This window comes from Hypanus sabinus, chromosome 5 (assembly GCF_030144855.1).
Source record: "Hypanus sabinus isolate sHypSab1 chromosome 5, sHypSab1.hap1, whole genome shotgun sequence".
Taxonomy (NCBI): Eukaryota; Metazoa; Chordata; class Chondrichthyes; order Myliobatiformes; family Dasyatidae; genus Hypanus; species Hypanus sabinus.
Window position 1 is genome coordinate 34,087,010 of NC_082710.1, and position 25,090 is coordinate 34,112,099.

General features: G+C 40.5%; 2 protein-coding genes across 7 annotated transcripts in view; one reads left to right on the plus strand and one right to left on the minus strand.

The window, feature by feature from the left end:
- The window catches only part of LOC132394047 (putative leucine-rich repeat-containing protein DDB_G0290503), a 97,419-nt gene extending 90,115 nt beyond the window's left edge, over positions 1-7,304 (minus strand). For 3 of the 5 annotated variants that reach the window (XR_009512150.1, XR_009512151.1, XM_059969704.1), the window contains exon 1: positions 7,028-7,303. The gene's annotated coding sequence lies outside the window, so the exon portion shown is untranslated. Of the gene's footprint in view, positions 1-7,027 lie in introns of all 5 variants that reach the window. The other 2 variants (XM_059969701.1, XM_059969703.1) reach the window with 2 other exon arrangements.
- The window catches only part of mfsd3 (major facilitator superfamily domain containing 3), a 60,423-nt gene continuing 38,707 nt past the window's right edge, over positions 3,375-25,090 (plus strand). Inside the window, exons 1-2 of one of the 2 annotated variants that reach the window (XM_059969706.1) lie at positions 3,375-7,077; positions 10,051-10,785. In XM_059969706.1, the coding sequence (XP_059825689.1) occupies positions 10,116-10,785 (670 nt within the window). In that variant the 5' untranslated portion in view covers positions 3,375-7,077; positions 10,051-10,115. Of the gene's footprint in view, positions 7,078-7,243; positions 7,381-10,050; positions 10,786-25,090 lie in introns of those variants that run through there. The other variant, XM_059969705.1, reaches the window with a different exon arrangement.

Consider the following 25,090-nt stretch of genomic DNA (forward strand, 5'->3'; position numbering starts at 1 on the left):
TGATTCTATTGATCAAGTTTCCAGTTTCTTAATGGATAGGCATAGCTGTTAGCACAACTTTATTACAGCTCAAGGCATTCCAGAGTTCAGAGTAAAATTCTGCCACTGTTTGTAATGAGTTAGTACGTTCACCATGAACTGTGTGGGTTTCCTCCGGGTGCTCCAGTTTCCTCTCTCAGTTCAAAGATGCCTTGGTTAGTAGGTTAAATGGTAGTTGTAAGTTGTCCTGTGGTTAAGCTAGTGTTAAATAGATGGGTTACTGGGTGGTGCAGCTCGTTGGGCCAGAAGGGCCTGTTCTGCACTGTATTTCTAAATAAGTAAACTATGGGACCCTTTACAGTAAAGCATCATAAGCAATATTTTTGAAAATGAACAGATGGATGAGAATAAAAATAGAAGGTTGAGAAAGTACTTGTCTGGACCCTTGCATACAAAATGCCAGTATTACATTGGGGGAGGGTGAAGACTACACAGGATTTGTAATTTTTGTGGAAGAACAAATATTGCAAACTCTAGAATTATGAATTTAAGAACGAGTCTGTTAATGAATTTAAGTCAGGGTTACAATGGAAGGAAGCGCTAAAGCATGCATTAGATTTCATCAAATTGGATAGCGAATAGCATAATGCTCTTGCTGCACCAGTGGCCGGGATTCAATTCCCGTCACTGTCTGTAGAGAATTTGTATGTTCTTCCAATGAAAGTGTCGGTTTTCTCTAGCTGTTCCAGTTTCCTGCAAAGATAAGTAGATTAGCAGAGTAATTGGTCACATTGGTGCAATTGGGTGGATTGGGCTTGTTGGACTGGAAGGACTGTGTTCTAAGTTTAAAAAAAAATGTCTGATTGAATTTTGGGCCAAGCATTTGTTATCTTGAAATGAAAGAAGTTTTGGAAATATTCATGAGGTAAAATAAGTCATTGCAGCAGATGTCCAATCAACACTTGCATACACAACATTTGTGTGGCTGGTTCAATAGGTTTCTGGTCAACGGTGACCCCATGATTATTAATGGCAATTGATAATGGAAGTGTCAGGAGTAGATTATTTAGTTTTCATCTCAAAAATTATATTTCTATAGCATTATCAGCTACGTCTGCAGGTATGCTGGCATGGGCTGTATCAATTTGAGTTGTGTATGGAATTGAAGACCACACAAGTACCAAACATTTCACTTCTGAACTTGTGCAGTACTAAAGATGGTTTCAGATTAGGGTATTGCTCTGAGGAGCACCTGTAATGATATCCTTCTACTGAAATGATTGACTTCTGATCACAACTCTCTTCCTAGACCACAAGACACACAGAAGGAGCATAATTAGACAATAGGTAATAGGTGCAGAAGTAGACCATTCGGCCCCTCGAGTCTGCACTGAGGCTTTTCAGCCCATTGAATCTGCTCCATGAGAAATAACTCAACTATTGCAATGGTTGCTCTTTTGATGCCCAGTGAGCTCTATTTTTACCAGAGTGCCTTGCATCTGGAATTAATAATTTAGTTAATGATCTTTTGTCTGAACTGTTCTGATAAAAGGCCATGACTTGAAACGTTAACTGCAGATGACGAGACAGTTACTTTCTGACTTAATGTTTTCTCCAAGCATTTTTTTTTAAACTTTCCGTATCATCGATTACTTGCTTTTAAAGTTTTCCAGAGTGCTTCATAAGATCCTTATCAGGAAAAAATCCGTCACTAAGTCACAAAAGAGACTTTGATCACAATTGAGCCAAGGACCAGTAAACGGTGAAAAGATGGTAAATGTAACTTGAGAGAATAGTTTTGCATATCCAGAGCTGAACACCCTGTAAGGCATAATGGAATGTGCAGGATCCCCTTACAATGTGGGTTTAGTGTTATAAAAACATTACATCAGAACTGCTGTGCTATTGATAAGACCATTAAACATAGGGGTAGAATTTGTCCACTCAGTCCATTGAGACTGCTCCACCATTCAACCATGGCTGATATATTTTTCTCCTCTGAACCACATTCTCCTACTTGTAATCTCTGATGCACTTACCATCCTTTGCTTCAAATATACCCAGTGATTTGGCTCCACAGCCATCCATGGCAATGAATTCCACAGATTCATCACCCTCTGGCTAAAGAAATTTCTCCTCATCTCTGTTCTAAAGAATTGTCCTTCTAATCTGAGACAGCAACCTCCTAGACTCTCCCACGACTGGAAATATCCTCTCCATATCCACTCTATCTAGGCCTTTCAATATTTGGTACATTTCAATAAGATCTCCCCTCATTCTAAACTCAAGTTAGTACAGGCCCAGAGCCATCAAACGCTCTTCAAACATTAACCATTTCATTCCCAGAATAATTTTCATAAATCTCTTATCAGACCCATTCTAAGGTCTGTACATTCTTAGATATGGGGTCCAAAACTGTTCACAATACTTCAAATGTGGTCTGACTAATGCATTATGAAGTCTGTTATGTAAATGCAACCCTGTAAAAAATATCAGCAACAATAGAACACATCTGGAGTCTGGTTTTGCTGTTAACAAAACACTATGTCATATAGTAACTTAAAACCAGGTAAATCAAGATTTAATGGTGTTATGCATATATAAGTGTTCGCAATAATAAAGTTCGCAAACTTCTTCAAGCTTAAGTAGTAAGTGATACAGTCTTACGATGGTACGTAAGAAAAAATGTTCAGTTCAATCCTCAGAATTATTATTGTTGGTATGAGAGAGATATTTGTAATCCAAAGGTGAATGTTGTGAGAAGGCAGTTACGTCGATATTCCACAGGTTCCACAACAGCAATACAAAATAACAATAGCAGTAGGTTTTATCTCCAAAGTTGTTCCACTTCACACATGAAGTATCACGGACAGTGATCGTCAATGAATATCCTTTCAACACAAGTGGTACCACGCCCGAATTCAGCTACGGGACATCTCAAAGTGGTGGCCACAGGATACTCAAACAGAATCCACGTATGGATTATCACCAACAGTAGCTTATCACAAAGGGGACCATCTTCAAGGGGACCACTACCCAGTCAAGGGACGACACACCGGCAGATTCCACAAGGTTACCCCAATAATGTGATAGCCCCTTATCCAGTTCCACAACATACAAAGTAACTCCAGCAGTGATTTGCCACAGGGGTGCCTTTCTTCAGTGAACTACCACATCCAGACAAAGGGTAAACACACGTGTGGCATCCACAAAGGTTTTCCCCTCATGAGAACTCACTCCAGTGGAGTAACTAAGTGAAAATCACACTTTCGTATTCGAATGGAAACAAACTCACCCTCACGGGCTACTTGGAGAGAGAGTCCAAAAAGTGATCTCCATGTCACTAGGTTTCTTCTGTTTCAAACCTGATGCACCATCAATAACTCACTCTGAAACGTAAAGGCGACATATCGGCTTTTATTGACTGGAAGAAGGAACCAGCAGTGAGTGACCACCATACTACATCCTGGAGACTGAGAGGCCAGACTCCGGCCTCAATCGCCTTTATACCGGGGTCTGTGGGAGGAGCCACAGGAGCAGTCAGCAGGGGGCGTGTCCAGACAGGCACATAGTTCACCACAAAACCTTCCTCTCCTTCTCTGCAAAACTTCTTCTAGTTGCAGAACTTGTGAGAGTCATTTATCAATACTCTGGATTGAACTCAACGCACCCCTTTTTGGGCTACTGAAAGTTTAAACCAGCAACCGACTCACTGGTACTTTCATTGACCGATTCCATCTTGACTTTAATTGTGTCTTTCTGTGTGTCCTTGTATATTCAAAACAAGCTGCAGAGAAACCATAACACTCTATTCTCCATCAAATAACTCCACCTCTCTCACTCTAGAGCAGTTCAAACAGTATCTAAAATTCAGTCATTCTCCCGGCATTTTAAAGTGACAGTCCACAGAAAAAATGAATCCTAGGAGTATATAACAAGTCTCAACAATATCTTCTGAATTAGGCCCAGAAACTCCAGCTATTACTGCTCATCCATCATCCCTGTTAGTGTGTCCTTTCAATTAACTTTGGTCAGCTCCTCTTTCATGCACCGGCAGTTTCCTTTATTCAGAGGTAATATGTTTACATCAGATTTAGTTAAAGTTCAAGTGTATTGTCATTTCAATTGTACACATGTATACTGCCAAATGGAATGACGTTCCTCTAGACCAAGGTGCATAACACAGTATGCATGACTCACACCCAACACAGAATATTACCACAAATAAATTAACAAATAATAGGCGTTCATTTACATCACAAGTTAAACAGTATAATGTTACTGATACTTCATATACGGTGTAACCTAGGTGGTGGCACTCACTCCTAGCTTCTCCTTCTCGAACTGCAGAACAAGTTCTATCATACTATGATCACTGCGTCCTAAGGGTTCTTTTGCCTTAAGCTCTCTAATCAAATTTGGCTCATTACACAACATCTAATCTAGAACTGCCTTTTTCCTAGTGGGCTCGGCAACAATACTCTAAAAATCCTTGTCGTAGGCATTCTGCAAATTCCTTTTCTTGGGATCTAACATCAACCTGGTTTTCTCAATTTGCCTTAATACTGAAATTCCCCAAGACCACTGTAACATTATCCCTTTCAATCTCCCATTGTAATTCCTACCATACATCCTGGCTACCAGTTGAAGGTCTGGATATAACTCCTGTCAGGGTCTTTTTACCTTCACAGTTTCTCAGCTCCATCAATAAGGACTCTACATTTCTGATTCTATGTCACTTCTTTCTTTGATTTGATTTTTCTTCAGAGCTACCCCACTCCCCTGCCCAACTAACTGCCTGTCTTTTCAATATATGTTATAATTCGATGCTTAACTATTAGCTATGATCTTCTCTCAACTACAACTCAGTGATACCCAGATCCTAAGTGTAAATTTCTATTTGTACTACAAGATTATTTATTTTATTTTGTATAATGCATGCATTCAGTTATCACACTGCCAGTCCTGTATTCACCGTCCTTCTTTTTGATTTTGCCTCCATGTTCTCTGAAGTTAAATTCTTAGCCTTTTTTTTTGTATTATTCTTTATTATGGAGACTTCAATAATCTTCCCTGACTTTCTCTTCACTTTTTTCATACTTTTCCAAGCAGTTGTATCAACCGGTCTACGATTAAGTTTAAAGGCCCTATCCACAGGCCCAGTTATGTGATTTGCCAGGACCCTAGTCCCAGCATAATTCAAGTGGAGCTCATTCCATCAGAACAGTCTGCTCCTTCTCCAATACTGGTGCCAATATCAAACCCAGTTCTCTCACACCAATCTTTGATCACAGTCATGGTTGATCTATCCCATTTTCCTGCATTACCATAGTGTAATAAAGCACAGATATGGTTTCTCTGGGTCAGCTCATCCATGCTGAATGAGCTTCATTTGCCTGTGTTTGGCCATACTCCTCTAAACTGTTCCAATTCATCTACTTGTCCAAATGTTATTGCACCTGCCTAAACCAGCTTCTCTGATGGCACCATCCTCTGTGTGAAGAAGTTGCTGCTCAGATTCCTTTTAAATTGTTTCCTTCTCATCTTAAACCTCCAGCCTCTACTTTTTGCTTCCACTTTCCTGGGAAAAAAAGACTATATACATTCACCCTTTCTATGGCCCTCATTATTTCAATACACCGCTATAATTTCACATTTCAGTCTTGCTGCTCAAAGGAATACAGTCCTAGCTTGCCTACCCTCTCCCTATGACCCAAGCCTTTCAGTCCCAGCAATATTTTTTGAGATAGATGGCACCCGCATACAATGCTCCCTCGGTTGTCATCTGCTGGATAGACCATGAAACTGTTTATTTCACTTCTTTTACATCTATCTTTTTCATCTTAAATCTGTTTCCGGAACTGTTAGAGCCCGTGATTTACAGTTCGGAGATCGATAGTGTGGCTAATCGAGAAAATTCCAGGAAGCGGGCACGGGTCTCAAAGCGAAGAAACTACGAGACTGGCTGTGCTCGGAGGGTAGGTTTCTGTGATCAAGCGGTGTCTCTCTCTTTCAATGATGTCTGAGGATGTTACCAACGTTCTGCATTAATGGATTTGGACTATTATGGTTTTTATATTGTGTTGTCACCCTTTCTTTCTCGTTGATTTGGTTGGGGGGAGTGGGGTTTGGGGTTTGATGTTCTTGTTGCAATTTTGTTAGTTTTTTGTGTGGGGTGGGGGGATTTGAAGGTCTATATAGTTGTTGCATTTTGTGTGGGGAAGAAGGATTTGGGGGCCAGTGTTCTTGCTGAGTTTCGTGCAGGGCAGGGGAAGGGGGTTGAGGGGTGTGTTGATTGTGTTGCCTTTTTTTGTGTGGTGGCTGGGCTTCTCTTTGTACCGATTGATTCCATGGTTTCCTGTTTCGTGGCTATCTGGAGAAGAATCTCAAAGTTGTATACTGTATACACTGATAATAAATTAAGCTTTGAGTCTTTTAAAAAAAAGTTGCAAGTTTTTGCACTCTCATTCTGAGACTGTAATACTTGTTTCTAGACAGTAAAGGGAAACGTCCTCTTTTCATTCAGCCTACCTGTTTGCAAATTTCAATCAGATCTGTTAAAGTTATACACTCCAGAGATTGACAGATCCTCGTCCAGCAGCGTCACGTCAAGAAAACCCTAGAACCAGTTTAGTTGCTATCCACTGCACTCCCTCTGCCATGCAAATCCGTTTTCAGCTAAGACCACAAGAAAACCGTACACAGTAGCTCAAGTGCACTCTCGCGAACGCAAAACGACTGGGGTGAAAACTAGATGCTCTCATAACCCCAAGTCCCTAAATAAAATTTTACCGCTGCATTTGCCTGCGGTAGGTAGCTTCCCGTATCGTTAGTGACCTCAAGAGGGCAGAAACGTTGAATACTGTAAATGTAAACAATTCGATTTTTTTTTAAAAAAAAAGCAGAGGATGAAGAAACAAAGGAGGCGGTGCGGAGGGTTAACATTCATCCTTAACTATGATAAACGAGTAAACCCCAGACTCAGGGTAGCATTTAGGCCACAGGAGGTTTCACTTCTCAGCCCGCAGATGACGGCTTTATTACTCACAAACGCCGGTTGAGGGTGAGGCGAGGGCGCGGCGACTACCACACGGAGAGGTGCGGCCTGCATTTGCTCCAAATAGCTTCGTCCATTGTTGCGGAAAGAGTTTTCGGGCGGCGTTCCAGCGACTGCCAGCGCCCTGCTGCTGATTTACTTCAGCCCGGTTGCATAACGAAACGGCGCCTCAGCCCAATAAGTTAATAATGTATCTCCATCGCCTCTACCTTGCGGCTGCAGGAAATACTTTCAAAGGCTGAATTCGTGTGTTGAGTATCGGCGAAAAAATTGCGGGTCTATAGGACTTTAAAGGGTTAAATACCGAGAAATTCACAGGCGCTTAAGAAATAAGTGTTTCCAAGGTTGGTGTGTGTGCATATACGAGTCTTGGCATAAGCATTATACAGCGACTGAAGTTTATTTTGATAGATAAAATACAACCGCATTCTACAGTATCTGCTGGCATCTGTGTTTTGGCTGGGAGACAAGAGCCCACGTTGTCACAGGCATACCAGAGGTCACACTGTACCCGAACCTAGGCCTTTCCTCTAACGGATTTGTTAATGTGAATAAGGAGGATTGTAGAGGATGTTAAAATACTCAATATGTGATTAAGAAACCTAATAACATCAGCTGAAAAAGGAAGGGAAGGTGCACTCTGAACAGCGCACACACATGCTACAATAGACACTTGAAGCTCCCTGATAGTATTTGGCTCCCATTAAACAGCATTGAAGCCTCAAACCTTAAGGTCCAGTTCAGGGCAACTAGATTCCCAGGGTTCAGGTGAGCAAATGGGTTTTGCACAATTGATACTGTCACTGCACAGTAGCGTTGTGGTTAGCACAATATTTACAATACTGGCAGCCCAGGTTCAATTCCTGCCGCTGTCCTGTAAGGAATTTGTACGTTATCCCAGTGACCATGTGGGTTTCGTTTGTGTGTTTCGGTCCTTCTAGTCTAAAGATCTATCAGTAAGTTAATTGGTCATTGCAAATTATCCTTTGATTAGGCTAGGGTTAAATCACTGGGCCACGTGGTTCAAAGGGACTGGCCTGTGTCATGCTGTAACTCAAATAAATAAATATACTCAGTAGCCTCTACATATATTCTACAGTGAGCACATTTTTTGTTGGGGGGGGGGGGTCATGACTGGTGCACATATCCAATTTTTAGCTTAAACCAGCTCACATAATATTCAAAACATCAGTATGCAATCACAACCCCCCCCCCCCACACTATTTTCTTTATATTGCAGGAGCCATTCAGCCCAACAGATCTATGCAGGCTTTTACAGCCAATTCAGTACCATTACCCCACTTATATTTGTATAACATTCTCTCAGTCATGCTTATTAATCACTCATTCTTCTACCACTCGGTTAAATTATATTATTGATTAACCTATCAACATTTTGTTAAGATGACAAAAGAAGGAAAGAGCTATAGGGGCAACCAATGTGTTCACAAGAAGAATATTATAACACAGGCCAACACTGAACCTGTGTTGTTGGATCTGTAAGACTGAGGCTTACTTAGCTGCTGCATCACTGTGCCTCTCTCTTTGCAGATGACCTTAGCTTTGCACAACTTTATTACTCTTTCTTCTGTTTCTGCCCATAAGCACAATAAAGGCCCTGCCCTAATCTTCCAACCTATCCCTGTGTCACCCTCCTACTTTAACCATTGTTGGAGGAATTTTTCTGGTCTATGATAATTGACACTAAATAATAACCCTTTTAAAATATTTCTCATTGAATAAAACAAATATTGGTTATTAGTCTGTTTAGTTGTGCAAATGGAAGTTATTTTTCAGTAAGTCAGTGTGGGAGGAAAGGCAGGAAAAAAGTTCAGTTTGTAGGTGTTAAACACAAAAAGATTCTGCTGATGCAGAAAAAGCAACACACACAAAATGCTTGAGGAACTCAGCAGGTCAGGCAGCATCTTTTGGTGGGGGGGGGGAAATAAACAGAGATCATTTTGGGCCTAGACCCTTCATCAAGACTGGAAACGAAGGGGACAGAAACAAGAAGAAGAATGTGAGGGGAGAGGAAGCTGGCAGGTGATAGGTTGGATTGGTGAGGGGAACGTAAGTAGGCAGAGGGTGGGTGTGTGGGGGAGAAGGGGATGAAGAGAAAGCCGTGAGGCATTAGGTGGAAGAGGTAAATGGTGAAAGGATAGGACAGGACAGTGGACCATAGAAGAGAGGAAAGGAGAGGAATCAAAGGGCAGGTGAGAAAAGAAGGGGCAACAGGGGAATAGAAAAATAGAGAAGGGGGGAGGTGGAGGGGAGTTTTCTTTATAGAATTATTATTTAGCATGCCGTATCTCACTGATTTCCAAATTTAACCTGTTTTAATACATTACAAAATTTAAAATAAATGAATTAGAGTTTGTATACTTTAAATATTTAAATTAATTTCATGTTTTTTTCTGAAGTAGCAATCTTAGTTGACAGCTTCCTCAAATACAAAGAATAGCTTTGTATTTGATTGATTTTATGCTATTTCTGTTCAATTTTTTTTGGAAAGAATGAAATAATGAGCATTCAGTAACTTAGTGATGTTCATTTCAAAGTGCTTTACAGCCAAATGATAACGTTGTCAGTAACAGCTAAGTAAGCCTCTATAATTCCACAAACAAATTGAAATAAATGGCAAGTTCAGCTAGTTTGCTGTAGCTAACTTAGATTGCAATGTAAACTTTTGGATTAGAATATTTTTTGCAAAGGTAAAAATGTAATTGATATGAACAGTGACATTGCTAGGAGATGTTATGCAGTTAACTCTTACCATTCTAGGTTTGAGCTAGTTCATCTTTTTGTGTTGATTAGGATTTTTATCAGCTCACATATGGCAGCTCTGCTTCAGTATCCTCAGTAATCTAATTATAATACTCTTTAACATTTTATTCTTAATAACCCAAGACTACCAAAATTAATTTGAAATCATTTTGTCTATAAAGGTAGTGATGCTGTAGAGTTTAATATAAAAATATTACTGCAGTTTTTAAAGAAGCATTTTTTTGTTGCAGATCTTGAGTTTACCCGAGGTTTACAAGGAACCGGATACTTTTACTGTAGATGACATCCATTTGAAATGGCACCCTTTAAACTGAAATTATTTAGCTTACTGTACTTTGTACAGGGAATGCCCTATGGATTACAGTCCAGCTTACTTCCAATCTACCTGCGAACATCTGGACTCACATTCACGAAAATTAGCTTGACCAAGTTGTTGTATTTTCCATGGTTGCTGAAGATACTATGGGCTCCATTTGTGGATCAATATGGAACGAAACGGAAATGGCTGTTGTGCAGCATGTTTGGACTATTTCTATGCTGCTTAGTAATGTCTAGACTGACTCCAGCTATGGACTTCCCAGAAATGGCTTTCATCTTGCTCGTGATGAATTTCTTTGCTTCAGTTCAAGATATTGCTGTAGATTCCATTGCAGTTCATTTGCTTAGCAGTGAGGATGTTGGCTATGGCAATACCATCCAAGTTGTGGCTTATAAAATGGGCTCTCTTCTTGCAGGAGCAGGGCTTTTGACGGTGATGGACTATATTAGCTGGAATATGATTTTCGTAGTATTCTGTTTTGCCTATGTTATAGCTATGATTATTTCCTATTTCACACCTGAACTAGAAGATACTTCTGAAGCAAAAAACGGATTACTTGTGCTGAAACCCTGCAAACTATTGGGAGAGGTCCTGAAAGTGCCTGGAACAGTTTGGAGTCTAATTTATGTCATCATCTACAAATTAGGTGAGTGCATCATGCATAATTATACGTAAGTAATGATTTTTGAATTCTACTGAAAGTCTTTGTCTGGAAGTGATTCCTTTGTCTTTGCTTTAGAGTCAAGTGAGCACATTTCCCTTGTTTTCAAAAACTATTCCATTAATTTAAAAGATCTTTGAGCTGAAATGTTTGCTTTGAGGCTACCTGATCTGCTGAGTATTGAGTGTTTTTTCATAGTTTTTCATGGAAGGAGGTTGTTTAACTGATGGCCTTATTAAACTGGAAAGTGTATGGAGGAGATTTACAAGAATGTTGACTGGACTCAGGGCACTGAGTTATGGAGAGAGGTTGAGAAGGTTGGGACTTCTTTCATGAAATGGCAGGAGAATGGGTTGGAGAAAATTGGAAGGAAATAGTCAGGGTGAATCTACGGAGACCTTTTCCAAGGGTTGGGAATCAAAATCTTAAGGGCATAGGTTTAAAGTGAGGGATGACTCTTTCCACACAGAGTGGATGGTATGTGGAATAAGCTGCCTGAGAAAATGTCTAAATCAGGCAGCTTATTGATAACACTTCAAAGATACTTGGACAGATATGTGTTTTTTTTTTAAAGTGGTATAACACGGATAGGAAAAGTTTAGTGGGACTTGGGCAGATAGGACTAACAGATGAGAATCTTGGTTGACATGGACTAGTTAGACCAAAGGGCCTGTTTCAGTGTTGTGTGACTCCATGTTGGGTGTCATCAGACCCAATATTTCCCTGGAAGATATTCCCTTTCATATCCCTGGTTCTCCTATCTCCCATCTTCTGATCTCCCTCCCCCCTCCAGCTCCCTTCCTGCTACACACACACACACCTGACTGATCTTACAGATTTTGCATTTTGGGCTGCTGAAACAATATTCCTTTTGACCATTGCTCTGTTTTCATCTATTAATAACAAAGCCAGCTTCCTTCCTTCCCTTTTTTAGCTGTCCATCTAAATACTGAATATCCTCAAGACATTCAGCTTCTAGGCTGTGTCACTATTATCTTCTCTCCAAAATACCAGTTTTATTTTATTTGTTTATGTCTCTTTATGCTGTTACTTATCAACAATATTATGAATTTTTTGTGCCATCAGATCAAGAATCTGTATCTTTGTCTTTATAACTTTTTTACTGTGGCAATACTTGTCTTAAAAAACCGTCTTTCTTAGCCAAGTTTTATGTATTTGAATGATCTGTCCCTTCCTGACTCAATTTGGCTATCTCCATGCCAGACATTTACCTGCACAGCTTCCTCATTATGCCCTGATCCATGCATCAATAAAGTTACAGATTTGCAGTACCCCAAAGACGACTCATTCACCCAGTAATTTGACATACCATAGGCACTCTCCCTAATAAGGGAAAAAGAAGGGTCTCTGTTTCACAGTGAGAGGGGAGACATAACAAAACACTTGCTGATTTATGGAGTTAAAAGTCTGTTGTGTCACTTTGTCAGAGCTCTGTGCCCAAAGATCTTGGTTCTCTGGGTACACAGCCAGCAGCCAGCTCGTTGCTTACGATCTTCCGTCTCTCATGACACACCAATTTTCTGTAGGCACTGGCCTCAAATCCGCCCACCTCCAGAGCCATGAAAATCCGGCACCCTGTAGGCGCACTAGTCTTCTAGGCCGCGTCCTTGGCATATCAACAAGTGGACAGTAGTGAGACCCCCAAGAGCAGGTCCCATTTCCACAAAGAATCTAAGTTAGCATGTAACTCCAGGTCAGGGCCTTCAAAAGAACCCTGAAAAGGGAAAAAAAGAGATATTGAAGATAGAAATAGAGCTGTTTCCAAAGATGCAAGCAAAAGAGTCGCCATTAGGTGCCATGCCCTCGATATCTTTTATACTTACATTTAATCTAATTTATAGCTAGATTAAAGATTAGCTTTATTTGTTACTTGTACATTGAAACATGCAGTGAAATGTATTGTTTGCATCGATGACCAACACAATCTGTGATGTGCTTTGGGCAGCCCACAAGTATTGCCATGCTTCGAGTGCTAATATAGTGTGCCTGCAACTTTCTAACACTTAACCCATAAGTCTTTGAATGTGTGAAGAAACGGAGCACCCAGAAGAAATTCTCTCATGTGCAGAACATACAAGCTCCGTACAAACAGTGGCGGGAATTGAACCCGACCTTATAGCTGGCACTGTAAAGCATTTTGCTAACCACAACACCACTGTGCCTTATTGCTCTACTGACAGATCCTCAGAAAATCAGAACAGCTGAGGGAAACCTCACAGCCACAGGAAAACATAATGCAAATTCTATACTGACAACAACAGAAGTTAGGATTGAGCTTTGGTTCTGCTAGGATGATCAGCTCTGTCCCTATGCCATCTAGGTGATCTTGTGTGTTCTTGTACATCAGTTAATGAAAGCAAGCATGCAGGTACATCAGGCATTGAAGAAAGCTAATGGCATGCTGGCCTTTATAACAAGAGGAATTGAGTATAGGAGTAAAGAGGTCCTTCTGCAGCTGTACAGGGCCCTGGTGAGACCCCACCTGGAGTATTATGTGCAGTTTTGGTCTCCAAATTTGAGGAAGGACATTCTTGCTATTGAGGGAGTGCAGCGTAGGTTCACAAGGTTAATTCCTGGAATGGCTGGACTGTTAAATGTTGAAAGATTGGAGCGACTGGGCTTGTATGCACTGGAATTTAGAAGGATGAGAGGGGATCTGATTATTAAGGGATTGGACACGCTGGAGGCAGGAAGCATGTTCCCGCTGATGGGTGAGTCCAGAACTTGAGGCCACAGTTTAAGAATAAGGGGTAGGCCATTAGAACAGAGATGCGGAAAAACTTTTTCATCCAGAGAGTGGTGGATATGTGAAATGCTCTGCCCCAGAAGGCAGTGGAGCCAAGTCTCTGGACGCTTTCAAGAGAGAGTTAGATAGAGCTCTTATAAATAGCGGGGTCAAGGGATATGGGGAGAAGGCAGGAACGGGGTACTGATTGTGCATGATCAGCCATGATCATAGTGAATGGCAGTGCTGGCTAGGAGGGCCGAATGGCCTATTCCTGCACCTACTGTCTATTGTCTATTGCCATTCTCTCCTCTTTTTCTCTTAGACTGAAGAGATTATAAACCCACTCTATGATTATTGTTCATGTAATCTTTATCTGTTTACTTTTCCTCTTAGAACAATGATTCCATGTCTGGAATTAATCTGGTGAACCTCTAGGGTACTTCCTATGTTCCTGTGTCTTCCCTCAGGTCAAGAGTCTTGACCGGAGCCATGCACAGTGTTTCTGATGTTATCTTTACAGGTGTTACAAGGCTTATTTGCTCTTGCACTCAAATTCTCTTGCAATAATTGCAAACTGCTTGGGGAATAGGCCTGTATGCCATTTGCCTTCCTCAATACTTGTTGTATGTGTATATCATAGTATCTTCTGCACAAAAACAGGGTCTCTCTCAACAGCAAACGATTTCAGAATCACACCATTTAAATATAAATAAAATATAATTTTCTACCAAAGTAAAGCATATTATTTCCCATTTCTCCACTCTATTTTCTATCTGCCATTCTCCTAACCTTTCCCATTGTTTGTGTATCTATTTACTTCATTAAAACAATCCAATCATTGCCTTCAACTAACTGTCTCTCCTTTATTAATCTAAGCTTCTATTACAGTTTTGTTTCTTAAAAACTCCTTGCCTAACAACTAACTTAGTAGTAGTAGTTGGGTATGTCCCTGAATTTTGTTTTCAAGAGAGAGTTACAATTACCATTCTCCAGTCCTATACCATTTTCACTCTGCCTTGAGATTGGAAGACTCAGGCTAGGACTACTGCAGCCTTGCTACCAGCTCTCTTAGTATTCAGGGCCCCAAACAGTCATTCCCAGTGAGGCAACACTTCACTTGTGAGTCTGTTGGGGTCATCTATTGCATCCGGTGCTCCCGGTGTGGCCTCCTCTACATTGGCGACACCCGACGCAGATTGGGGAACCGCTTCGTCAAGCACCTCCGCTCCGTCAAGCACCTCCGCTCCGTCCGCCACTACAAACGGGATCTCCCGGTTGCCACCCACTTCAACTCTGTTTCACATTCCCATTCGGATATGTCCATACATGGCCTCCTCTACTGCCATGATGAGGCCAAACTCAGGTTGGAGGAGCAACGCCTTATATACCGTCTGGGTAGTCTCCAGCCCCTTGGCACGAACATCAAATTCTCCAACTTCCAGTAATTCCCTCCTTCTCCCTTCCCCTATCCCACTTTCACTCTGCCTCCTCCTCCAGCTGCCTATCACCTCTCTCATGATTCTGCTGTCTTCTACTACACAGTGCTTTCCCCTTACATTCCTTCTTCACCTTTCCTGCCTATCCCCTTCCTGCTTCCCCTCTCTCACCCCTTGATCTTTCCTCTGATTGGTTTTTCACCTGGCACCTACCAGCCTTCTCCTTCCCACCCTCCCCCCACTTTCTTTAAAGGGCCCCTGCTCCCTCCCTCTTTAGTCCTGATGAAGGGTCTCGGCCTGAAACGCTGACTGTTCATTTCCACGGAGGCTGCCCCACCTGCTGAGTTCCTCCAGCTTGTTGTACATGTCGATTTGACCACAGCATCTGCAGCGTACTTTGTGTGAGCTCTCTTAGTAATGTTGGATCCATCCCATATCGACTTTTTATTTTAAACGTAATGTATCTTTCTAGTTTCATTTCAATCAATTTTTAATGTGGATGTATTTGAAATTAAAAATTAGGATAGATATTGTAGTTTTAAAATGGTAATTAGTATGGACATGGTGATGTTATTATTTCTATCTTAAATCACAGCTCTCTCTCTTATGCGGTCTTGACTCCCTGTGTGCACCCAGTAAATTAAAAAAATTCAAACTGTGCACACATCATGTTTAGCTCAACACATTCTTGTGGATGAGCTGCAAGGGGATTAATTACTCAATAGGTCTGCTTTCTTAAAGTAAATGTTGATCTGATAAAGGTCTATCAAATATCTACTCTGCTATTTAGGTATACGCTGCCTGTAAGTTTTCTCACCATTTGCTGAGTAATCTTTGTGATTCACCATGTGATATTTAAAAAATCTGTTCCAGATATTCTCTCCTTGCATGCTGCAAAAAAAACTCCTTCCAAGTTTGGTGATGATGGAGTGACTGCAGCAATTTCTGATCCACCTCATTCCATTAACCCAAACGCAACACTGATCAGAAAGTACATATAAATAATTCAGCAATTATGAATTAGTCTCACTGGTTCTCAATGAGTATAGAGTGGCTTTTATCTTGTACATTCTGACACACCTGTCAAAGCTCATGTATTTCCCAACTTTTGGGAACACCTCTGTCACAGTTCATTGCTCATGTGTTCATGAACTGAGCAATACACAACAGAATGTGCACAGAATCCTCACTCTGCCCCTTCTGTTTTGCTGCCTTTGGTAGTATGGAGCATTTCTTTCTGCTAAGTTATTAAGGGATGGGATGTAAAATGTGACTAGCATTTTTTAAAAAAAGTGGATTCAAATAGAAATGCATGTGGAGAGAGTATTAGCTTATTTAATAGTAGCCCACATAAAATTGTGTATCTCATTTCAAAACTAATTTGAAACTAGGTGTGAAAGTAAATCTGATCGTCTCTTGAAAGTGGATATGTGGTGAACTACTGTAGTTATTAAATATATCCATTGACTCAATCTTGTTGATTTTAGAAATGTTATTTTCTGATATAATTATGATTAATAGCAGTGAATTCATTCACCAACCTTATATAAAAGAGACAAGATGCTGGAATCTAGAGCAAAAAACAAAATGCTGGAAGAACTCAGCAAATCAGGCAACATCTGTGGTCATGTCAAGATCTAGACTTGGACCTCAGCAGATGAAGAATCTTGATCCAAGGACTGACTGTCCCTTTCCTGCATACTGCTTCACCAGCTGAGTTCCTCCTGCAATTTGTTATTTGCAACCTTACAAAAAGAAAACTGCAACCATAATAATGATGAAGAATAAACAGGCTGTGGTTGGAGAACAGATTCATGGCTTTGTTTCCCCAAGAGGTGTGTCTTCTCCAATCAAAAGGTTTTAAGTGTGAGGGCTCTTAAGTGCAACTGTTCTCTTCTTGGACAGTAACTGGTCAGGATGCACCCTCTAGAGGAGCACATGAGAAGTACACATAGAAGGATGTAATTTGTTATCAATAAAAATAATCACAAAACCTAATTCAGTACAAAGTCAAGAGTCCACTTCCCATTCCAATAATTTAGGGTGGATACAAATAAAAAAAAGTTATGCTTGCTGGAACTTAACGTTATCAACAGATGCATGAGTCCTTGCCTTGTAAACGGATAATGAAATCGTACGCTATCCTGAATTTATTCACAAATTATGTTGCAATCTATAGAGGTGAGCAGCTTTCATGGAGCCCAGAGAACTAGCTATTGATCCAATAAAAGCATGCATTTTCATTCATTACCCCTTTGAAAATTTGCAAATGGAAATGGTTTTCCCTGCAGAAAAGTGTTTGTAATAGGCAATATGCAGAAAGCTTAGAAGTTGTGGATTTGCTTAAAGTGGTGTACTTCTAACATTTCTGGTTCTGATGGAAGGTCATTAGGCTAAGACATCGTTTGCTCCTCCGCAGGTGCTGCTTGACCTACAATGTATATATAGTGCCTTGTTTTCATTTTATATATTCTAGAGCTAAAAACAACATACAAGATTAGATAAAAACACAAAATGCTGGCAGAACTCAGCAGGCCAGGCAGCATCTATGGCCTGCTGAGTTCTGCCAGCATTTTGTGTTTTTATTTATTTCCAGCATCTGCAGATTCCCTCGTATGCAAGATTAGATACTTTATTTGAGATCAGCAGTCTATCAGTATTGCACTTTGTATCTTTCTAACACTTGTATTTAATTTTTGGATCATTATTACAGTTTCTGCAGCATGATGAATTTGATTTTGTTTGAAAGCAGACCATGGTTCTGAAGTTGGTTATCTTTTATTAGGTTGTTCATTGCTTCATTCTAAGTTAGATTATACATTTATAATTTCTAAGTGTGTTGTTGTGGTGATTAACACTACACTTACATGTCTTATTTACCTATGGGATAGGTGCTAATCTAAAACCTTGTAGACCCGGGTCTCTATCTGAAACGCAACAAATTCTTTGAAGATATGATCAATTACCGTCTACCAACTAACATTCTTCAACAATATTTTAACTGGTTCTTTATTCCAATATTTCTTGCGAGATATTGCTGAAAATTGGTAATTGTTTATTTCTGTTACATATACTGAGATGCAGAGAACTCAGACCTAGAAGAGTACAGTGAAGCACCGGTCCTTTGGCACATAATATTGTGCCATTTTTTTAACCTACTACTTGAATCATCTAGCCCTTCCCCCCACCCAGTAGCCCTTAATTTTTATTTCATCTATGTGTCTTCGGAAGTGTCTCTAAATGTCTCTAATCACCCCGGCAATATATTCCAGGTATTTACCATCCTGAATTTTTAAAAAATCTGACATCTGTCCTATACTTTCCTCCACTAATCTTAAAAGGATGTCCTCTTATATTAGCCATTGCTGCCTTGGGAGAAAGATGCTGGCCACCCACTCTGTCTGTTACTCTTGCAATCTTATACACTTCCATCAAGTTGTGTCTCATGTTCCAAGGAGAAAAGCCCCAGCTTGCTCAACCTTTCCTCATCAAATGTGTTCTCTAATTCAGGCAACTTTCTGGTCAACTAGACAACTAGAACCTCTTGCCCTACATCGGAAACCAGTGGAAGCTCGTCAAAGGTTTTGGTTTTGCATGCTAGCCAGACAAATCAATCCACAAATAAGCACATCAAGCTGGTACAAAAGCAAAAAATAATATAGCACACTGATACAGTTACAGACTAAATACAGAGTAGGTAGATTAATACAATGCAAAGACCGTGATGAGATAGAATGAAAGATCAAGAGTTCAACTTTATCGTGTAATAGATCAGTTTTTAGTATTTTTAACAGGAGGATAGAAGCTGTCCTGAGCCTGGCCGTAAATGGTCTCGAGCTTTTGCATCTTCTTCCTGATGGAAGAGGGTAGAACAGAGAACAACTGATTTGGGAGGCATACTTGATTATGTTGGCTGCTTTTCCAAGGAGATGAAAGGTGTAGACAGTCAATGGATTGAAGGCTGATTTTTGTGATAAACTTGCAGAGAGTAAACAAATCTCTGCAAGTTCTTGTGGACTGGGACAGGACAGTTGCCAATCACCAAACTATGATGCAGGTTGGTGCATTCTGTGGTGCATTTGTAAACATTGGTGAGGATTCCCAGGGAAATGCTGAATTTCCATCGCCTTCTGAGAAGTCGAGGTGCTGGTGTGCTTTCTTGGCCATCTAAGTACATGGCTAGATCAGGATAAATTTTTGGTGATATTTGCACCCAGAAACTTAAAGCATCCAACAGTTTCCACCTTTGTAAGATGGTAATTGACGGGGATGTGAACTGACTGGTTAGCAGCTTACCTCCTTAATTACAGTGATTTTACATGAAAATAATTACAATGGACATTTACAAAATGGAGAAGATAACAGCATCTGTTAATCATAAGCTGGAACAATTTGATTCATACTGGGAAAAATGGTTTAACTACATAATGCCTCATAGGCCTGATTTTATCTCACAAATCAATGAATCTGCTGTAAAAAAAAATCACTCCCTACTTGTACATAGTTCTTTCCTTTTGCTTGTTTTTTCTTTCCACTCTCTTTCTATAAGTATATACCTCGGATAAATACTTTGTGGAGATTTGTGACATATATGATTATATGATATATATGTACAATGTCTGAAATACATTTTATGGAAATGTTTGATGATGAACTTCAATAAAAAAATAAATTACAAAAAAAAAGAAAAATAATCTAATAATTGTGAATCATTTTGTGTGTGAAGGTTAACACACACTTACATCTGATTGGTATTTCTATTCTAATATTAGGATATAGGGTTGAATTGTTTTTATTAACCTGCTCCAGCATCTTTTTAAGAGCTCAACGTACAGTGCATAGAAAAAAATTGTTTTGAAACTGTGTAACAGAGAGCGAGCAGATGGTCTACTCTTTATTGAAGAGTTACTGATTACTATCCTTGCTTTTTGCTGCAAGTGATTTAAACTCTAATGACAGATTTAGGTTTCATGTAATTGGAAGGGGTTGGTTTCTATTATCAAATTTTTTGTCACTGTGAAAATGCTTTTGCCATGTTTAAAAGAAATGATGATTTAAGATGATGCTTTATCATCATATAGTTCAATGGCGAGTCATACGTCAAATGAAAATCTTTCCTGCATACTCTGAGATAACTATATTGTAATGCTTTCTGCTGTTCTGTTGGTGGTATTTATTTTCTCCTAGAAACTTGCATGAACAGAGACAACTTTTATACTGTAGTACCTCAAAACGTGATAGTTTTGAATAGTAACATAATTTTCAGTATTTGCAGAATTTCTTGGGTTTAACATTATTTATTGCTTATTTTTTTACTGATCAATTGCATAGTAGCTTCATTGCGGCTTTAATTCAGTGCAAAGCTCTATGTTACAGTTAGATACTTGGGATGCCGTTTTGTGTCTTTTAAGATTGTTCAGGCTGCAGTAGGTTTACTGCAGTGAATACTGTCTCCCACTATTATAATAGCAAGGAATATAAAAGAAAAATGGGAATATGCTTACAATTTTTAAAAATTCAACATCGTAAATTACACCAGTAGAAATATACAGTTGGATGTTGGAATCTGGACCAAAATATAAACTTCGGGAAGAACTCTCTATTTTCAAATGGCAAGTGGTGAAAAGTCAGATATTTTCAGAGCTATTTGCTGATATATTATTAGCATGCACAATGGAGAAGAAATATGTGTAACAATATACATTTACTGTGTATTGAATTAATAATTTTATTACTTTTACACAATTATTTAAGTTGTTATAAGGCAAAACTTCCGACACTTGGTGCACAGGAAATCTACAGATATATAATCCACACAAACATCTTGTTAGTTTAATTTTGATGTTGGGTTGTGGGATGATTGCAGGTCAAGATACTGGAAGGATAATATGCCTACCGTGTAGTGTAATAGTATCTTTAATACTCATTTGAGCCATTATCCTCGCTGTAGTAAAGGACCGGACACGGGAGAACCAGTGTTGCTCCTTTACTGCATTAGGTTGTCAACAAAGTTTATGTGTTAAAAATCCAGTGATAGATCTGAACTACAACCTACCTGCAATTGAGGATGCTTTTGTTAGAGCCAAGATGACAAGTTAATGAACAAAATGTAGAAAGCAAATGCAAAATGAGGTATCTTTATCTAAATCTGATAAAAACTGAATAAATGTGGAGAGGAGGAATGTTTTTGCCTTGATTTTCATGTATCAAAGAGCCAATGATGGATTGCCATTGATGTCCCAGGTGCTACTTAAACAAGTTGTAGAGAAGCCAGCTTCAGGAAATGCTGCTGGGTATTTAAAAAAAAAACATTAATCATTCTCTCAGTACAAGTGACCCCTTGCATTATAGGTTATTGTGCTCCTCGGTAGCGGTGCGTATTGCAATTTTCCGTAATGTGAGGCTCTGTCATTTGCAAATGCATCAAGAAACACAAGTTGGGGAAAAAGTGTTTATTTATTTTCACCTAAACTTGCATGAAAGTCTATTTTATCCTGTACCTGAAATTTTTGGGTAGTGACTTTTGGTAGTTATTTGGGTATGCGTATTTCCATTAACTGAATGTTTGTAATGGATGGGTCACCTGTATGTGAGTGATAGTTGTTAGATTTTGTAACTCTAAAACATAAAAAACTAATAGCAAGAAAAACAAGGGGGCCAGAAAAGAACTCGTAAACGTTCTTAGTTTTTACTTTTAGCAAGACATACACGTATCACGTGGTGGCTGATGACGAATGCCATTCACACATGTAACTCATAACGAATTACTTAAACAAACAAGAATGCTTAGTCAAATAATATATTTACAATATTACTCAAAATCCACTGAAATATTAAATACACAACACTCTGCTTAGCTATAAAGTCCAACTAAATACAGCATGCATCTCAACTATATACACAGTACACTATATAATACAACTATTATACAGATATCAATAGCATAGTAAATTGTTAAGTTGTCCCTTTCAGGCCCAAAGTTTTAATCACTGTGGAGGCTTTCTTACTCTTGTGGAATAACATCTTTCCTGACAAGGGGGTTCACTGTGCTTAGCAGGTGAGACGGGATGTGAAACAATCTCAGGTTCTGGGGCCTCCTCCATGGTGGTTGTAGCATTGACTGAGTCTGCAGGAAGTGGTTCTGATAGCACTAAGCAAGTTTATTGCCTGCTCTGGATCTTTTTTTGCTAATTGCCGACAGGACATCAACCGTCTCGACTTCACCACACCCTGTTCCAATTCCAACCTCACTCCTTCCGAACGCTCTGCTCTCTGCTCCCTCTGCACCAATCCCAAACTCACAATAAAACCTGCTGATAAGGGGAGAGCTGTTGTTGTCTGGCGTACTGACCTCTACCTGGCAGAGGCACAGCGACAACTCTCTGATACCTCCTCTTATTTACCCCTTGATCATGACCCCACTAAGGAGCACCAGGCCATTGTCTCCTATACCATCACCAACCTTATCAGCTCTGAGGATCTCCCATCCACTGCCACCAACCTTATAGTTCCCACACCCCACACTTCCCATTACTACCTCCTACCCAAGATCCACAAACCTGCCTGTCCAGGTAGACCTATTGTCTCAGCTTGCTCCTGCCCCAGTGAACTCATTTCTGCATACCTTGACACTGTCTCATATCCTCTTGTTCAATCTCTTCCCACCTATGTTCGTGACACTTCTCATGCTTTGAATTTTTTCAATGATTTTAAATTCCCTGGCCCCCACTGCCTTATTTTCACTGTGGATGTCCAGTCCCTATATACCTCCATCCCCCACCAAGATGGTCTCGAAGCTCTTCGCTTCTTTTTGGATTTCAGACCTAACCGATTCCCCTCTACCGCCACGCTCTTCTATCTAGCAGAATTAGTTCTTACTCTCAATAATTTCTCCTTTGGCTCCTCCCACTTCCTCCAAACCAAGGGTGTAGCCATGGGCACTACTATGGGACCAGTTATGCCTGGCTTTTTGTTGGCTTTGTGGAACAGTCCATGTTCCAAGGCTATACAGGTATCAATCCCCCTCTTTTCCTTTACTACATTGACGACTGCATTGGTGCTACCTCCTGCACGCATGCTGAGCTCGTTGACTTCTTTAACTTTGCCTCCAACTTTCACCCTGCCCTCAAATTTACCTGGTCCATTTCTGACACCTCCCTCCCCTTTCTTGATCTTTCTGTCTCCATCTCTGGAGACGACCTATCTACTGATATCTACTATAAGCCTACAGACTCTCATAGCTACCTGGACTATTCCTCCTCCCACCCTGACTCTTACAAAAATGCTATCCCCTTCTCACAATTCCTCCGTCTCTGCCGCATCTGCTCTCAGGATGAGGCTTTTCATTCCAGGATGAAGGAGATGTCTTCCTTTTTTAAACAAAGGGGCTTCCCTTCGTACACCATCAACTCTGCTCTCAAACGCATCTCTCCCATTTCCCGCACATCTGCTCTCACCCCATCCACCCGCCACCCCACTCGGGATAGGGTTCCCCTTGTCCTCACCTACCACCCCACCAGCCTCCAGGTCCAACGTATAATTCTCCATAACTTCTGCCACCTCCAACGGGATCCCACTACCAAGCACATCTTTCCCTCCCCACCTTTTCGCAGAGATCGCTCCCTATGCGACTCCCTTGTCCACTCATCCCCCCCATCCCTTCCCACTGATCTCCCTCCTGGCACTTATCTTTGTAAACGGAACAAGTGCTACACATGTCCTTACACTTCCTTCCTCCCTCACCACCATTCAGGGCCCCAGACAGTCCTTCCAGGTGAGGCGAGACTTCACCTGTGAGTCGGCTGGTGTGGTATACTGCGTCCAGTGCTCCCGGTGTGAACTTTTATATATTGGTGAGACCCGACGCAGACTGGGAGACCATTTTGCTGACCACCTATGCTCAGTCCACCAGAAAAAGCAGGATCTCCCAGTGGCCATACATTTTAATTCCACGTCCCATTCCCATTCTGATATGTCTATCCATGGCCTCCTCTACTGTCAAAATGAATCCAAACTCAGGTTGGAAGAACAACACCTTATATACCGGCTGGGTAGCCTCCAACCTGATGGCATCAACATTGACTTCTCTAACTTCCGTTAATGCCCGTCCTCCCCTTCTTACCATATCCCTGACATATTTAGTTGTTTGCCTGTTCTCCATCTCCCTCTGGTGCTTCCCCCCCCCTTTCTTTCTCCCGAGGCCTCCTGCCCCATGATCCTTTCCCTTCTCCAGCTCTGTATCACTTTTGCCTATCACCTTTCCAGCTCTTAGCTTCATCCCACCCCTTCCGGTCTTCTCCTATCAGTTCGTATTTCCCCCTCCCCCACTACTTTCAAATCTCTTACTATCTTTTCCTTTTGGTTAGTCCTGACGAAGGGTCTCGGCCCGAAACGTCGACCGTGCTTCTCCTTATAGATGCTGCCTGGCCTGCTGTGCTCCACCAGCATTTTGTGTGTGTTGTTATTCTCTTTCTCTTAGCTTTTCTGTCTGGATCTACTTGGACCCTTACTTCTCTCCTTGTCCCAGCTTCTTTCTCTCTGTTTATCCTGCTCTTTTTCTTTCTCACATTCCTTCTCTCTTTAGTGCCTTTCTCTTTCTTGCTCACATTCTTTCTCCCTACCTCTTCTCTCCTTTTCAACTTACTGTCTTTCTTTTTCTTGCCTTCCTTCTTCTTCAGGTTCTTGTCTCTGAGTTTGGTAATGTCTTGAGAAATTAGGTCTCATTTAACCTCTTCCATTTCCGTAGTCCTTATGTCATCCTTTTTCTTCTTTCTGGGATGTGTATTTTGATCTTGGGAAGGTGCATTTAGTTCACTCTTATTAATTCTTCCCTTGCTTGCCTTTACAATCTAATTTCTCCTTTTGGTTTCCTCATCCACAGCATTGTCTGATGATTCCTCTGTTCCTGTATTTTCATTGATTTTGTTCTTTCTGGCCTTCCACTCATCCAGCTGGGCTTTGGTCTTTGCATCTACTTTTACAAGCATCTTTTTGTCTCCCACATGAAGTTCACGTAATAACTTAATGCATGCAGACTAGATTCTGGTTCTTTATAGTCACAAAAGCCGAAAGCTTGACTCTCTTCCTGCTGAAAACCAAGCCACAT